The 15,823-nt window shown below is 43.2% G+C and overlaps 1 protein-coding gene across 7 annotated transcripts in view; it reads left to right on the forward strand.

Annotated features, from left to right (window-relative positions):
- Nucleotides 1-1,871: 1,871 nt before the first annotated feature.
- The window catches only part of LOC125452780 (sodium/calcium exchanger 1-like), a 285,237-nt gene continuing 271,285 nt past the window's right edge, over nt 1,872-15,823 (forward strand). For 4 of the 7 annotated variants that reach the window (XM_048531607.2, XM_048531609.2, XM_059645208.1 and 1 more), the window contains exons 1-2: nt 11,528-12,466; nt 13,177-15,383. In XM_048531607.2, coding sequence (XP_048387564.1) covers nt 12,455-12,466; nt 13,177-15,383 — 2,219 coding nt within the window. In that variant the 5' untranslated portion in view covers nt 11,528-12,454. Of the gene's footprint in view, nt 1,981-11,524; nt 12,467-13,176; nt 15,384-15,823 lie in introns of those variants that run through there. The other 3 variants (XM_048531611.1, XM_048531613.2, XM_048531610.2) reach the window with 3 other exon arrangements.

Raw genomic sequence — 15,823 nt, forward strand, 5'->3', positions numbered from 1 at the left:
GCATCACCTCTGAGATTCAACTCCTTTTTGTCCATGTTCCAAGATGATATGCATGTACATATTATACATAGGTCAATTGATTGGAGGATGAACAGAGAAATCTTATTGAGCTGGAATTGGAAGAACAGAACCAAAACTTCCTTCACTTGAAGCTGCGTAAGAAGAAACATTGAGCCCCTAAATTTTTTAGAGGTAATTTAGCTCTGCTCAGTTAGCTAAGTGCTGATTGATAGATTAAGGTATCCTTTCCCTGTTGGTGATCTTGATGTCAAGTAAGAAAATCTGGTACTGTTGTTTGCTAGGTGTCAGGATTATGAGTCTGCGCAACATTTGTTCCTTAATGTTAAACAGATAAGCTTGCTGATATGCATTCATTTTATCAATAGGCCAGGCAGTATTTTGTAAGAAACATCACCTAGTTTTATCTCTAATAGTAGCATTTTCTACTTCTACTCTATTTCTAAATCAAAAACCATACTGTCGAAAGCCTGGAAGCATTATACCATTTTAGATGGTATAACATACTGCTCCATATGGGTACAATATACAATAATGTTCTGTTCATTTGAGCCAAAGTCTTATTCATTATAAATAATTACACTCTAAGTTCAAATGTCAACAAATTGCTTTTAGGTATATCCTGAGGTCATTTAGAGGACATTTCTTGTTGCAAGTTAGGCTTTTCTGAAACCAGCAGGAAATGAATGTTTTTTTTTAAAGGCTTAGTAGTATGCTTTTCTAAGCAGTTTGTAGATTGTTCACACCACTAATTTTCTCCTTGTGGTTGCTATACCTGTTGTTTTCTTAAGATTTTTTTGTATCCACACTATTTAAGGGCTGTCTTATTTTTCAATTCTAACAAAGGATCTGCACTTATGTTCTGGCTTTTTTTTTTCAACAGATATTGGGAGACCTGCTGAGTATTTCCAGCATTTACTTGTTTTTATTTAAAGTTTCTAGTTCATGTTTTTTCTTTCATTTATTTGTTAACCTGCCTGACTATTTACAAAGACTGCAATGGTCACAGATAAGCTAGTAAGCATGAACCAAGTCTGAGAGAGGATCACTTGACCCGAAATGTTAACTCTGATTTATCTCCATAGATGCTGCCAGACTTGCTGAGTGTTTCCAGCAATTTCTACTTTAGTCTCTAATTTAAAGCATCCACAGTTCTTTTGGTTTTTATGAACAAACTCTACTATTTCTGCTCTATGTAAGTCCATCAAATACATCATAGAGCAGCTTACACAGTTAATCTACACAGCACTTTGAAATATGCTGCACTGGTGACACAGTCCAAGGGCCATGATCTTTGCAGTAATAACAAACTGACAACCAGATCAGATCAGACATTCACAAATGCTGCATAACACCATTGCTCAGTTTATTGTTGGTTGTTTGTTTTATTTTACAAGCTGTGAAACAAAAGTCAGGCATTAGTTTATTTCCAAATATGTAGCACTAAATTATTTGAGGAAATGTTTGTACAGTTACACTGGAAGGTTGTTCAGCATGAAAATGATTGTGTTACCTTGAGTGATTTACACAGATACAATCAGATGAATAAAAGTGTATGGAAAAGATTACTTCAAATGAAAGCTTGAGCTATCTATTTATTTAAAAAAAATATAAGTATCTTCTAGGAAATACATGACTTTTTTCCAAAACAAAACCATTATTTGTAATTGTTGTTGCTGGAGCTTGCGTTAGTCATAAAGACATTATCATTTGTATGTTGGATCCAGCTAATGACTGCCAGACAATGCAGCTCAACAGCTCTAAGTTACTGTTGGGAACAGATCCATGTATGGAAGCAAAAGCACAAAACTACAGATAAGCTCAGACAGAGCTATGCAAACCATGTTTAGAGACACTTAAAGGACAAGAATCTTCCCTGATGTCTTTCTGTTAAATTTAGAGAAGCTATCACATGCCGTCTTTTTCCATAAAGATCCAAACAGCTGCAGGGACTTTTCTAAGGTAAGCTTTATAGATATATTTCTTTGACTCTCATTTTCAAATCATATGGTACTCATTCTGATAGTTGTAGTTGAGCCAAACAATTACTGGATGCTGGGTAGCTTTAACAAGAGTAATTGCATCCAAAATACTACTCACCAAGTTCATCAGAAATATATATTGAAGACGGTGGAAAATAGCGACTGCCATCCTTAAAACTTGTTGAACAGTGTGTACAATTGATTAATAAATATTAGGGTAATACTGATTTTGCATTGATTTAGTTTCCCAGACAAGGTCATAATCAAAATTAAGACAAACAGAGACAACTAAGTCGAGCTGTGTTCATTTTTTTACTTTGTGATGAAAATAAATGGGAATGACACCTTGAATATATTAATGTTTCTACAATCAATCTCCCTTCTATATTGTGTAAATGTTATTTTGATCACTGAAGTTAATATATATCTTAACCTATTCCACTGCTACCTGGCGATGTACTGAGGGAGTGTTGCATTGCTTGACTAAATGTTAAAATTAGGCCCTGGCTGCCAATCCCAGTTATTTGGTTAGAATTAAATATTCAAAGAAAGCAGTGAATTCTCCTGGTATTCTGGTTAGCACATATCTTTCAGCCAATGACATCATAAATCATTTCACTACTAATTGTCTTTCCTGGTATGAGATTCTTACGATGAGCAAAAAGGTTGGTCAATTTATCTATGAATTACAGTTATTGAACTTCAAGATCACCAACACTGCAAGAAATGCTTTAAGCTGCTTCTGAGAAATGTTAAAAGAAGTAATATAAAAACAAATCTTTCTTTTCATTCCATGAAGAAATTGACTGAGGTACAGGATAACTAACCACAAACTCTGACTGCCTTGCACAAATAACCTTTATTCAGCTATAAACCTAGATGTTGATTGTTAGCATTCAAGTTACAGCACTATTCACCTGGGTGAAACTGCCCAGACGGGTTCATTCCCAAAGTGAGACTAAACAGAATGCAGGTAATTATATGATTCCAGCTAAAATGACATCCAGGTCCAGTTCTTCTCTGACCAAAAACCCACTCATCCATTTTTAGGAGGAAAAGCTGCAGAATAACCAAGGAACTTGAATCTTGAACAATCATGTATTCCTCTAATCCAGGAGCGATGAGAGATTGGAGCATCTTCAAAGATATTGCTGTTGACAGTTTTACTGTTCAATCGATTGATATTTCACATTTATTGCCATCAACAGCAGAGTATTAAGTACTTGGAAAATACGCAATGACCATCTCATTCTGAGACTCCACTTACTGGCATAACAGAATTGAGGATAACTATTTCCATTCAAGTCTTACAATTCATATGCCTTGGGCTGTATTATTGTACAATAATGGACTGTACAATAGGTTGCTTAAATAAACGGCAAACACCAATCCTATTACCGCACACAATTTGTTCACAAACATCCGAATTTGAAAAACATATCGCCTGAAAATAAATCGATTCTTTAAAGAGAGCAAGAAAACAAAATCCTAACAAAATAATCGAAAGGAAAGCGAAGGTTTGAGATGAAATCCGGGGAGCGAACAGAATAATTGAATTGTGTAATAATCAAATCGAGATTAGTAATGCAAAGCCTTGTAGATTGATTGATGTAATGTCACACGAACTGTATGAAGATTGTGAAATAGATGGGGTTTCCGGTCCTCACGTCTTTAATCAAAATGCAACAATTAATATCTTCTTGGGTTTAGGCCGGATGAATTCCAGTTTTGTCAAACAAATTACACGGGAGTGTACAAGCCAGCCGACTAATGGGTGTAATTTAAACCGCTACTGTTCAAGAATTATATATTTTCTAAGCGTACATATGACACATCTTGTAGCCGTTACCCATTTCACATTTCACAGGCATGTTGATAATAATGTGTAGCCTATCCTTGGGTTCCCAGTTGTAGTAATATGCAGGTTTGCCAGGGGGCACAGCGTTAAACGTTCATAATTTTTGCTTGCTACAATCGCCCTATCGCTGCAGTAATCCCAGGGCAAGATTGTTACATTTTATCAGGTGCTTACAGTGCTGCTAATTGATGCTATCAAGAAATGAAGTTTGTGCCCAATAAACAAGCTGTTGCAACCAGAAAGAATATTACTGCCTTGATTTGAGATGGCAGTAAGTAATCCGGCGATTAGTGATTTAGCAGAAATCTAGGGCAGGATGATTACCGCGAAGTCTGACCGATATGATTCATTTTCAAACCTTTTTGAATGGGCATAAAGTTCAGAAATGCTGTGTCTCCAAACGATCCACTAGCAAGTAATTAATAACAGACACTTTAAATATATTACATGGCAATTCAAATTCGCTTCGGGTTCACTGTACAAAGCATGAATAGCATGCTGGAGTGTATCGTATGTAAGTAATTTCTCTCGATAGCAAAATATCCTCAACTGTTAACTTCCAAATTGATAAATACAAGGCAAATGCATAATCCCGCGACAAATAATATTTCTTAAGGTTGATAGTTTCTACGCAAAAAGAGACATTTTTACAATATACACAGGGGAAAATCTTCGGAAGCACTTTTGATGAGAAGTGAACAGCATTCGTATAGCGCCTTTCACGAACTCGGGATGTCAATACCAAACAGTCAACAAAAACTGAGTTCGCTTAAAAATCTGGGCTGATATCCTAAGGCAGAACTGAAGGAGTGTTGCACTGGCAGAATTATCATCCCAGAATGAGAAATTAAATGAAGGTCACATCGCCCTCATGGGTGAAGGTTAAAAAAGAAATCCCATGCCGCATTTGGAAGGAAGAGCATGGGAGTTATCCTCCGGTGTTCGGGCCAATACTTCACCGCCATCCAACATCACAAAAATAGCTTATCTCATTATTGTCATATTGCTGTTTGTAGAAACACCCTAAGTAACTCCAGCAATTGTACTTCAACACACCGTCAATGGCTACAAGAAAAAAAACTTTGCGAAGTTCTTTGGCCATAAAAGGTACTATATAAATGTACGTGATCCTAAACAGTTACCATAATATAAAACCAAAGTCTTGGTGGATGCTGTAAATCTGAACCAAACACCGGGAATGCTGGAGGAGTTCAGCAGGTCTAGCAAGCATCAGTGGAGAGAGAAATAGAGTTAACGTTTTGAGCCCATTATGATTTCTTCACAACACACAAAAATATCTTTATATAACTCATTACTTTTGACATTTCAGATATCTGTTAAGGGTTAGGCAGATCGACTCCCTTGTCTTTTTAAATAGTACTTTAGCAAAAAAAAACCTTCAAAGAACAGACAGGAACTTGGACTAATTGCTAATATAGACTTTCTTGGGTGCAACATCCTCTTGATAGTCTAGATGATGCATTGAAGTTTCGAATGTAAGGTTTGAATCCACAATCTTCTATGTGTGAAGCGAGAGTGGGACTGTTAAGCAATTGCCGACTCTAATATCTAAATATCGAAAAAAATGCTCTCCCCTCACTGGTATCGAGGAATATCCATTGTGGATAAAACATAGTGCAATTAAAAAATGCAGTCAAGTAAATATTGTTTTGGAATATTTGCTTGAAGGAACAGCGTTTTGTTGGATGGACATTTAATCAGAACCGCACTGTTTTCCCCGTCGTTCTTGTTTCGGGGGTGATTTTGTGAGGCTCATTGGCAATAGTGCTTTGTAATTTAACTCAGCAATCTGTAATTGTGCAGTAATTGGCGACGTTCTGGCCTAGTAGGAACGGAATCCTAACTTCATGGTTGCGACGATTGCTCATATAACAGATGTTGAACAAAAAGGTCAAAGAACATACTTGTGACCTTTGTTTCAGATAGAGTCCAGTACCTTAAACCTCTCTCTTATGAAATGGTAACTGTTATTTAGAAGATGGGAAACTACCTAAATCTAAATAGCGCCTTCAACTCGCAAGCTTTTGGATTAATGGTGCAAACATCTTCCGTCCGATGTCACAACAGCACAAGTGCAACATCTGTAAATTATACAAGCAATGTCTGTCTGCAACCAGATCAGAAAATATTGCAATCCGTACCGATTTAAGCTACTGTTTCACTGCACCTTGTGGAGGTCTATTTAACCTGTACCTTATCTACACTGTATTCGAAATGTTCTTCTCAGTAAATGGGTCTCCTTTTCATTTTCACTTCGTCGTACGGAATACTAAACTCATTTTCGTTTTGAAGGTGTGACCACTTAAAACACATGAGGCTATGTATCAGTGTGGTCAAAATAAGTCGATTTGGCACAATTAGATTGAACGAGAAAGCTGCGATCTTTCTCTCGCTGTGCGCTGGACCAGGAAGAAACTCACTGCGCAACACGAAACCAACTTCAAAATCAATCAGAAGCAAGCAAATAAAGTCTTTGCTGGAATCTAAAAAGACTTCAATACGCATGGTTGGTTTGAAGAAGGCAGCCTACAAGGCCTCGAACTACTGTAACTAAAACATTCCTAGACATTCGTCGCTTCTCGGATGACAAGAAAATCGGAAGTGTTCCAAGAGCCGCTGTTACATCATTATTTGATTAAATTTTCAAGAGATTGCTTAAAATGCAGCCGCTTGACTTGCTTCTCACTATTGTCTACTGACTCAATAGAAAAGCATATCATCTTAAGCAAAGTGATACCAGATAGAAATAGAACAGGCAACTGCTTTGTCGCAATGGAAACCAGCATTTGTATTCTGAAGTGCATTACCGATGAACCATTAAGTGTTGATTAGTGACTTAGAACAAATTAACTGCAACTACCAAGAATTGGGTGCTATCTTGGATAAAGGCTTTCAAGACTTTTAAACAACAACTTTTAATTTTTTATCACTTTGGAACCTAAAATCTGATAAATCTGGGGAGGAGAAAGCCGAGTCGTATTATCACTAGCCTATTAATTCCGAAACTCAACTAAAGTCTGGTGGTGCCTATTGGCAGATGGTGGAATTTGAAGTCAATAAGGAATCTGGAATTAAGAATCTAATGATGTCCATGAATCCATTGTTGATTGTTGGGAAAACACATCTGGTTCACTAACGTCCTTTAGGGAAGGAAAGTGCCATCCTTACCTAGTCTGGCCTACACGTGACTCTAGGCGCACAGCAAATGCAGTTAACTTTCAACTGTCCTCTGGGGAATCAAGGATAGGCAATAAATGCTGGCCAGCCAGAGATGCCCACATCCCATAGGTGAATGATGAAAAATACCTTTCTCCATTCACGTCAACCCATACAGAGTGAAACTGTATACAAAATTGAATTGCAAATATTGTTTAATTGCTATAGAGGCTGCTGTTCACCATAATTCCTCATGAAACAGTAAATACAACATCAGACACCCCAGAATGATATGAGGTTTTGATCTGGCAAACAGAGTCCGTCAGGTCATATATCTGGGCTGTCTAGGAGCACTTGACTAAAACGCTCATGCCAGCTTTATTAGAAAAAACTTTGGCTCATGGACATACAGGGACAATGGTCGCGTGATTTAAAAAGTTTCTAAAAGACAAGAGCAGCAGTGAATGTTTCTCAGAATGATGAGAAGTTTTATAGTGGCATATCCTATGTGTTGGTGTTATTAGAATGATTGATCTTTTTGATGTGCAGTAACGAACTGGATTTGGATATCTATGGCACAATTTTAAAGTTTGTAGCTGACAAAAACCTGGAAATGTAGTGATGAGTGAGAAGGATAACAGCAAATGAAAGGAAGATGTACATGAACGAGATTGGAAAACATAGCAGTTAAAATTTAATGTCTGTGTGGTGATATATTTTAGTGGGAATAAAATCCAATTAATCATTTTTGAAAGGGAGTGAAAGATCAGACAGAATTGCATGTATATTCACAAATCTTTGAACAAGTTCAGCAGGCTGTTAAGACATATAACAGCCAACATTCTACCAGCGTTCCTGATTACCTGCTGGACATGTGTGCCAGCTTTCTGTGTTTCATCCAGCAATACCACTGGTCTCTTTGTATTGCCACTTTCTGAAGCTTTTCTCCATTTAAATAATAGTCCTTTTGTTCTCCCTTCCAAACTGAATAACTTCTCAGTATGTCATACTCCATCTTCCACTCATGTGTATCAATCTATCTCTGCAAACTGTTGGTATCCCCCTTGTAACCTGCCTATCCACTATTTTTGTGTTGTCTGTAAGTTTGACTGGAGTTGATTTGTTTCCTTCCAATATACAAGATTCATGATTTTGTATTATGCTACAGAAACAAGAAATTATGCTAAATGTTTAAATATATCACTAGTTATGCCCAGCTGGATTATTGTGTCTGAATGTAGGTATAATTTAAGAGGCAGACTGAAGCCTTAGATGTGGTGCAGAGGAAACTAGTTGAAATCATACCAAGGAAGTAGACTTTTTTGTTTGTTCGTGGATTAACCAACACTTACTCCCCAATCCTGGCTGTCATTCAGATGGTGATGAGCATTTTTCTTGAATCACTGGAGTCCCTAAGTGCACATACGCCCAATTGGTAACAAGGAGGAATTTCCAGTATTTTAATTATTTGACAGTGAAAGAATTCCAAGTCTGTGATCTGGAGGGGAAGTGGCAGGTTATCTTGATCTTGAATGCTTGCTGCCCATGTTTTTCTAGGTGGTAGATGTTGTAGATTTGGAAGGTTCTACTGAGGAAATCTTGGGAAGTTGCTGCTTTTTGTAGTTGGTATCCATCACCATTAAGGTGGTGAGGTGTTGGAGGGAATTAAGATTTAAGGTGGTGAACGTGGGTCAATCCAGAAGACTGTTTTGTCCTTGAAGATCTCAAGCTTTTTGAGCATTCTTAGAGATGCACTCATTTAAGCAAGCACGACACATTCCATTATCTTCTTGACTTCTGCATTGTAGATGGTGGGAAGGATTCAGGGATTCAATTGGTGAGTTGTTCTGCATAGAATTTCTAGTCATTGCCATGATCTCGTAGTCATGCTATTTATAGGGATGCTGCACTTAGGTTTTTGGCTACTGGTGACCCCAGTGTAAATAGGGATGGGGAATTTCATTGGTGTCAAGGGAGGAGGGTAGCTTTTTTTTTGTATTGTACAAAATGCGGAGGAATAGAATTGTGGGAGATATAGCAGTTTGGATTGGAAATTGGCTTGCTGAAAGAAGACAGAAGGTGGTAGTTGATGGGAAATATTCATCCTGGAGACCAGTTACTAGTGGTGTACCGCAAGGTTCGGTGTTGGGTCCACTGCTGTTTGTCATTTTTATAAATGACCTGGATGAGGGCGTAGAAGGATGGGTTAGTAAATTTGCAGATGACACGAAGGTTGGTGGAGTTGTGGGTAGTGACGAAGGATGCTGTAGGTTGCAGAGAGAAATAGATAAGCTGCAGAGCTGGGCTAAGAGGTGGCAAATGCAGACGTGTGAGGTGATGCACTTTGGTAGGAGTAACCAGAAGGCAAAATATAGGGCGAATGGTAAGATTCTTAGCAGTGTAGATGAGCAGAGAGATCTCGGTGTCCATGTACACAGATCCTTGAAAGTTGCCACCCAGGTTGACAGGGCAGTTAAGAAGGCATACAGTGTTTCAGCTTTCATTAACAGAGGGATTGAGTTCCGGAACCAAGAGGATATGGTGAAGCTGTACAAAACTCTGGTGCGGCCGCACTTGGAGTATTGCGTACAGTTCTGGTCACCGCATTATAAGAAGGATGTGGAAGCTTTGGAAAGGGTGCAGAGGAGATTAACTAGGATGTTGCCTGGTATGGAGGGAAGGTCTTACGAGGAAATGCTGAGGGACTTGAGGCTGTTTTCATTAGAGAGAAGGTTGAGAGGTGACTTAATTGAAACATATAAAATAATCAGAGGGTTAAATACGGTGGATAGGGAGAGCCTTTTTCCTAGGATGGTGACGGCAAGCACGAGGGGGCATAGCTTTAAATTGAGGGGTGAAAGATATAGGACAGATGTCAGAGGTAGTTTCTTTACTCAGAGAGCAGTAAGCGAATGGAATGCTTTGCCTGCAACGGTATAGATTCGCCAACTTTAGGTACATTTAAGTCGTCATTGGACAAGCATATGGACGTACATGGAATAGTGTAGGTTAGATGGGCTTGAGATCGGTATGACAGGTCAGCACAACATCGAGGGCTGAAGGGCCTGTACTGTGCTGTAATGTTCTACGTTTTCTAGAGACGATAATTGTTTGACCCTTGTCTGTTGCAAACATTACTTGCCGCTTATCATCATGAGCCTGAATGGTGCTTGACTCTTGCCATTCAAAGGCCCAGACTGTTTTGTCATCAGATGAACATTACAATTACCAGTGGTATCCCCACTTTTGACCTACTAATTGACATTATTGATGAAGATGGTAAGACCTAACACACTGCATTGAGTAACGCCTACAAATGTCTTGTTTTTCTTTTGTTCGGAAAGCTGCCTCCTAACAAGTACATCCATCTTCCAAGCATGAGGTATGACTCCAATCTTATAGAGTTCTCCCTCAATCTCATTTACTCCAACTACATGGAGAGGCAAGAGAAGTCTTCCTTAGCAAAAGTTAAGACATTTCTAAGAGGAGTTCTAAATTCTGAAGGTTTCTGATAAACTAAGGAAGAAATTCAACCACACTCACCCCCCACCCCGCTCCCCACAACATCATCACCACCACCAAATCTTCAAAATTATATCATGGATCTTTAACATTCACCTGACGGAACATCTAATTATTGCTGTATTGACTTATTACTCAAGGTCATGCGCTCAGGTCTCTAAGATCCTGAATTCATAATATTTGACAGAGGAAAGGGCGACCATTAAGACCTGGAAAACACAACTTTAGTTAAATGCATCACCATATATAGGACTCATGTCACAGGAAAATAGCTCTCATATAGCAGTGGCAGACTATCAACCATTCTGATTTTCCCAAAATGTGTATTCGAATTTTGCATAGCCTAACTGGCCATTACAAATGAAATCATCTCATGAAATCAATGGTATCTTGGAACACTCCAGGTTCTGTATTTGCCTAAATGATTTTGATAAATGAAAAACGTTTGCTTTCATCAGAAGAAGCAATTTGCTGGTCTTGAACTAACATTCTCTGGGTACCAACTTCAAGAACAGGAAACCACTGACCATTCATTCAGCGAAAACTCCGATAAGACATAAAGCAGATCTCCCTTGATGTGCTGCTGCTCCTTTCAAATGGGCTTTTCTTTTCATTGGATTCGTTCAATTTGTAAAACATAACAACTCCGTGAGGCGTGAGTGTTAATGAAATGGTGCTCCTTGCAGTATTTGGAAACATGCTTCAAGGGCAAACAAAAATGAGATGTCTCAGTGGTTTAATATGACAGCTACTGCAAGTTCAATTTAGTTTCTACAGTTACTGGTTCATGGAGATAAGTTAACGTAATACAGACCACGGCACAATAATAGCAACAACCTATTGATTGGTACTACATTGCATTAGGGGATCGAGGACTCCCAGTAATAACGTCCTTCAACAACACGTTCAAGGTTACAAACGTGCATGCATGTCTAGTGCACATGCACACATATTACTCGTGCATGTACAAAGGACACACGAATTATGTCAAAATGGAAATAAATCGCAGAGATGACCTCACATTGTTTTCAATCAATACATCACAGTGAAGACGCCGATTTCAAGAAGTATGCTTTCCAAATCAGCGAGATTATAGATGCCTGAGTGGAAGATTGCGCGTGGGTGGCGATACTTCAATGTTTTATGGGGCTGGCGCATCACACCAATATCAAAAAGATGATGAAACGACAGACCGCGAACACTACTCGAGTTGTCTGAAATCATTCGGCAGTTTGGCATAAATTATGCACTGAAAGCACGATATGCCTATTCACTTCACTAATCGTGGGCATACGGGGTTTCTGAAAGACGAAGATTCTCTTAAAACAAAACGTGTTACTGTGCGAGCGTTTCCCTTTTTCGATTCCACTTCCCTAGCTGACTGGAACTCGTTCCTCTTTAAGACGGCCGGCAGAATGATCAATGAAGTAGGTGGGTCACGCCGAGATAAGAGTACTGGCAAGAAGCCCATGATGCACTGCAAGCCTGGGCTTTCTCACGATCAGAAATCGGAAAATCGTAATTGCCTTAGACATCCATAGTGCTTGGATTGCACAGTACTCAGACGGTTGGTGACCACAGTGGTTATATTACGTGGAAATGCTCTACGCATAATAATGAAAACATAATGCGGAGAAACTTTGACCATTCCACATCTCCTAGGTTTCATCTCGGCTTCGTACTTTTTTCAATATCCATCAATATTCCGTCGGATTTGAAACTGAACGGTTGATTCTATGGCTGGGAGTAAGCGCGAAGTCTAGCGGATTTCATTGTAGCTCGCTTCCCTAAACACTATCATGGTAAAAACCTTCCGCTCCTGATTTACAAGAAAGGCGAAGGCAAGGGTTGTCGGACCTCATATCGAGGAATCACCACCGACTAAACGCAGTGGGGTATGTTCAACCTGGTTTGTATAAAACAGCTTTTCTTTTAAAAAAAGGAAATGGAAAGCAGTTCTTCGCTCGTGCGTTTCAAATAATTTAATGTTTTCTACACAGCAAATAGAAAATCGACAGCCGTCCATGGCTAGAGTTACCCACCACTGACTTTCTGGCCATTCTTTATAAAATTAAAAACCGATGCATTCTTAGAGAATATTGCCACGCCGATGCGTGTTTAAAACATTGTAAAACAGAAAGACACAGATGTGTAGAGTGAAACCGAAATTGCAATGGTAAATTATAAAGAACTAATTGATTAACGTGGCGAGGCAAGCCCGGCACATTTAAACAGTTCTTATGGCAACATATTGAAACTGACGTATGCGACTTTGGGCATTTTTTTTGCAATTGCTTGGTACCACTAAAGCCGAATGAATAGGATAGGTTGAGTTTGATTTCTCTCTCGGTTTCTGAGGCTTATGTGACGCAGGGCTTGCCATTTAGGCAAGCTTCCTGCAAGCATTCGGAACATGTAAGGGCAATTTTACACGGTAAGGCAGCATCAGGTAAACGCTAAACTCTAACGACCGCCTGGCAGGACATTTTTTTTAGAGCAGTTACACCCCATTCATGCACAGGACGAAGGAAAGGGCATTCTGTAAAGTATTGCTCTGACCAAGTAGACATTGACATTATTTTTAATACTTGTATGTGTTTCTCTTTCTAAACGTTGCAGACGGAAGGGTCTGGAAAGCGGTCGACGGTCGTCATGGCGAGGTGGTGGAAAGCAGCGCCCCGTGAACGTGCGCTGGAGGCTGGCTTGTGGCTGGCGGTGCCTCTCTTGCTGTTGCTGGTGGGCGGTGTCCGGCAGGTGGAAGGGAGCGAGAGCGGCTCGGCAGCCGAGCAGCAGCAGCGGCGGCAGCAGCAGCATCAGGGGGAGGGAGAGGCGGCGGCGGCCGCCAACAACGACGCCTCCAACGCCTCGTCCAACCTGTGCCAGGGCTCGTACAAGTGCACCGAGGGCGTGATCCTCCCGGTGTGGTACCCGCAGGACCCGTCGGTGGGCGACAAGGTGGCGCGGGCCATCGTCTACTTCGTGGCGATGATCTACATGTTCCTGGGCGTCTCCATCATCGCCGACCGCTTCATGTCGTCCATCGAGGTGATCACCTCGCAGGAGCGGGAGATCACGGTGAAGAAGCCGAACGGCGAGACCAGCACCACCACCGTGCGGCTGTGGAACGAGACCGTGTCCAACCTGACCCTGATGGCGCTCGGCTCCTCGGCGCCCGAGATCCTGCTGTCCGTGATCGAGGTGTGCGGGCACGGCTTCCGCGCCGGCGAGCTGGGGCCCAGCACTATCGTGGGCAGCGCGGCCTTCAACACCTTCGTGATCATCGCCATCTGCGTGCACGTGGTGCCCGACGGCGAGGTGCGCCGTATCAAGCACCTGCGGGTCTTCTTTGTCACCGCCGCCTGGAGCATCTTCGCCTACGCCTGGCTCTACCTGATCCTGGCCGTCATCTCGCCCGGCGTCGTCGAGCTCTGGGAGAGCCTACTCACCTTCATCTTCTTCCCGGTCTGCGTGGTCTTCGCCTGGGTGGCCGACCGCCGCCTCCTCTTCTACAAGTACATGTACAAGAAGTATCGGGCCGGCAGGCACCGCGCCATCATCATCGAGACCGAAGCCGAGCGGCCCGGGGCTGACCCCGACCCCACCGCCTCCTCCTCCTCGGCCAAAGTGGACATCGAGATGGACGGCAAGATGTTCAACTCGCTGCAGGAAGGCGCGGCCTCCACCTCGTCCTCCACGCCCCCGGCCTCGCCCAGGCCGTCCGCCGAGCCTGCCCTCGACGGAGGAGCCCCTGCCTCCGGCCCTTCGCCGCTGACCAAGGACGAGGAGGAGGAGTCGAGGCGGGAGATGGCGCGCATCCTGAAGGAGCTGAAGCAGAAGCACCCGGACAAGGAGATGGAGCAGCTGATCGAGCTCGCCAACTACCAGGTCCTGAGCCAGCAGGCCAAGAGCCGCGCCTTCTACCGCATCCAGGCCACCCGCCTCATGATCGGCGCCGGCAACATCCTCAAGCGCCACGCCGCCGACCAGGCCCGCAAGGCCGTCTCCATGCAAGAGGTCAGGCCCGAGATCGACGAGGGCCCCGTCAGCCGCGTCTACTTCGACCCTGGCAGCTACCAGTGCCTGGAGAACTGCGGCTCGGTGGCGCTGACCGTGGTCAGGCGGGGAGGGGACCTCACCCGCACCATCACCGTCGACTACCGCACCGAGGACGGCACCGCCAACGCCGGCTCCGACTACGAGTTCACCGAGGGCAGCCTGGTCTTCAAGCCGGGCGAGACGCACAAGGAGATCCTGGTGGGGATTATCGACGACGACATCTTCGAGGAGGACGAGAACTTCTGCGTCCACCTCAGCAACCTGCGGGTGGACGGTCCCGGGCCCGCGGCCACGCCGGCGAGCGGGAACCAGCAGCCGGCGACCGGCGCCTGCACCACGCCTGCGCTGGGGCCGGGCCCGGTCAGCGCGCAGGCGCCCTCGCCCAAGTTCGGTGTCGGTGACGTCAACGACGCAACCTCGGTCTCCAGCGCCCACGCGTCGGCCGCCCCGGCCCCGCCCGCCGGGGCCGCGGCCAATCACGTGGCGGGCGCTGCGCCGCCTGCGTCCGCAGAGGTCGCGTGCTTGTGCGCGCCGTCGACCGCCAACGTCACTATTTTCGACGACGACCACGCGGGCATCTTCACGTTCGAGGAGAAGGTGACGCACGTGAGCGAGAGCGTGGGCGTGATGGAGGTGAAGGTGCTGCGCGCGTCGGGGGCGCGAGGCGCCGTCGTTGTGCCGTACCGCACGATTGAGGGCAGCGCGCGCGGAGGCGGCGAGGACTTCGAGGACACGGCCGGCGAGCTCGAGTTCGACAACGACGAGATTGTGTAAGTGGCGGCTGGAGAAGGGACGGAGGGACAGGGTGGACTGGAGCGGGGCGAGGCTCGTTATTACCCTCGTCCTCCTCGCACGCTGTCCTCCTCTTCTCTGCTGGTTATCTTTCGAATTTCATGTCCGCTTGTCTCCCTGCCGTTTGACCGTCAGTGATGCCATATTATATGGGTTTGAGGCACCAACCAGTGCATTTATCCGAGCGATGGATCAAAATACACGCATTGAGTTTCTTTTTTCACAGCCTCATAGAAATATGAACAGGAGGCAGGCCATTCATTATGACCATGACAGATCATCCAACCCCAATTGCCTGCTCCTGCATTCACCCCATATCCTTTGACCCTTTAGTCGTAAGAACTGTTATCACCGAATAAAGACCAGGTCGGTTAGGACCATACTGAGTGGAGTTTAGAAGAATAAAGGGAGATCTCAT

This window comes from Stegostoma tigrinum, chromosome 4 (genome assembly GCF_030684315.1).
Source record: "Stegostoma tigrinum isolate sSteTig4 chromosome 4, sSteTig4.hap1, whole genome shotgun sequence".
Taxonomy (NCBI): Eukaryota; Metazoa; Chordata; class Chondrichthyes; order Orectolobiformes; family Stegostomatidae; genus Stegostoma; species Stegostoma tigrinum.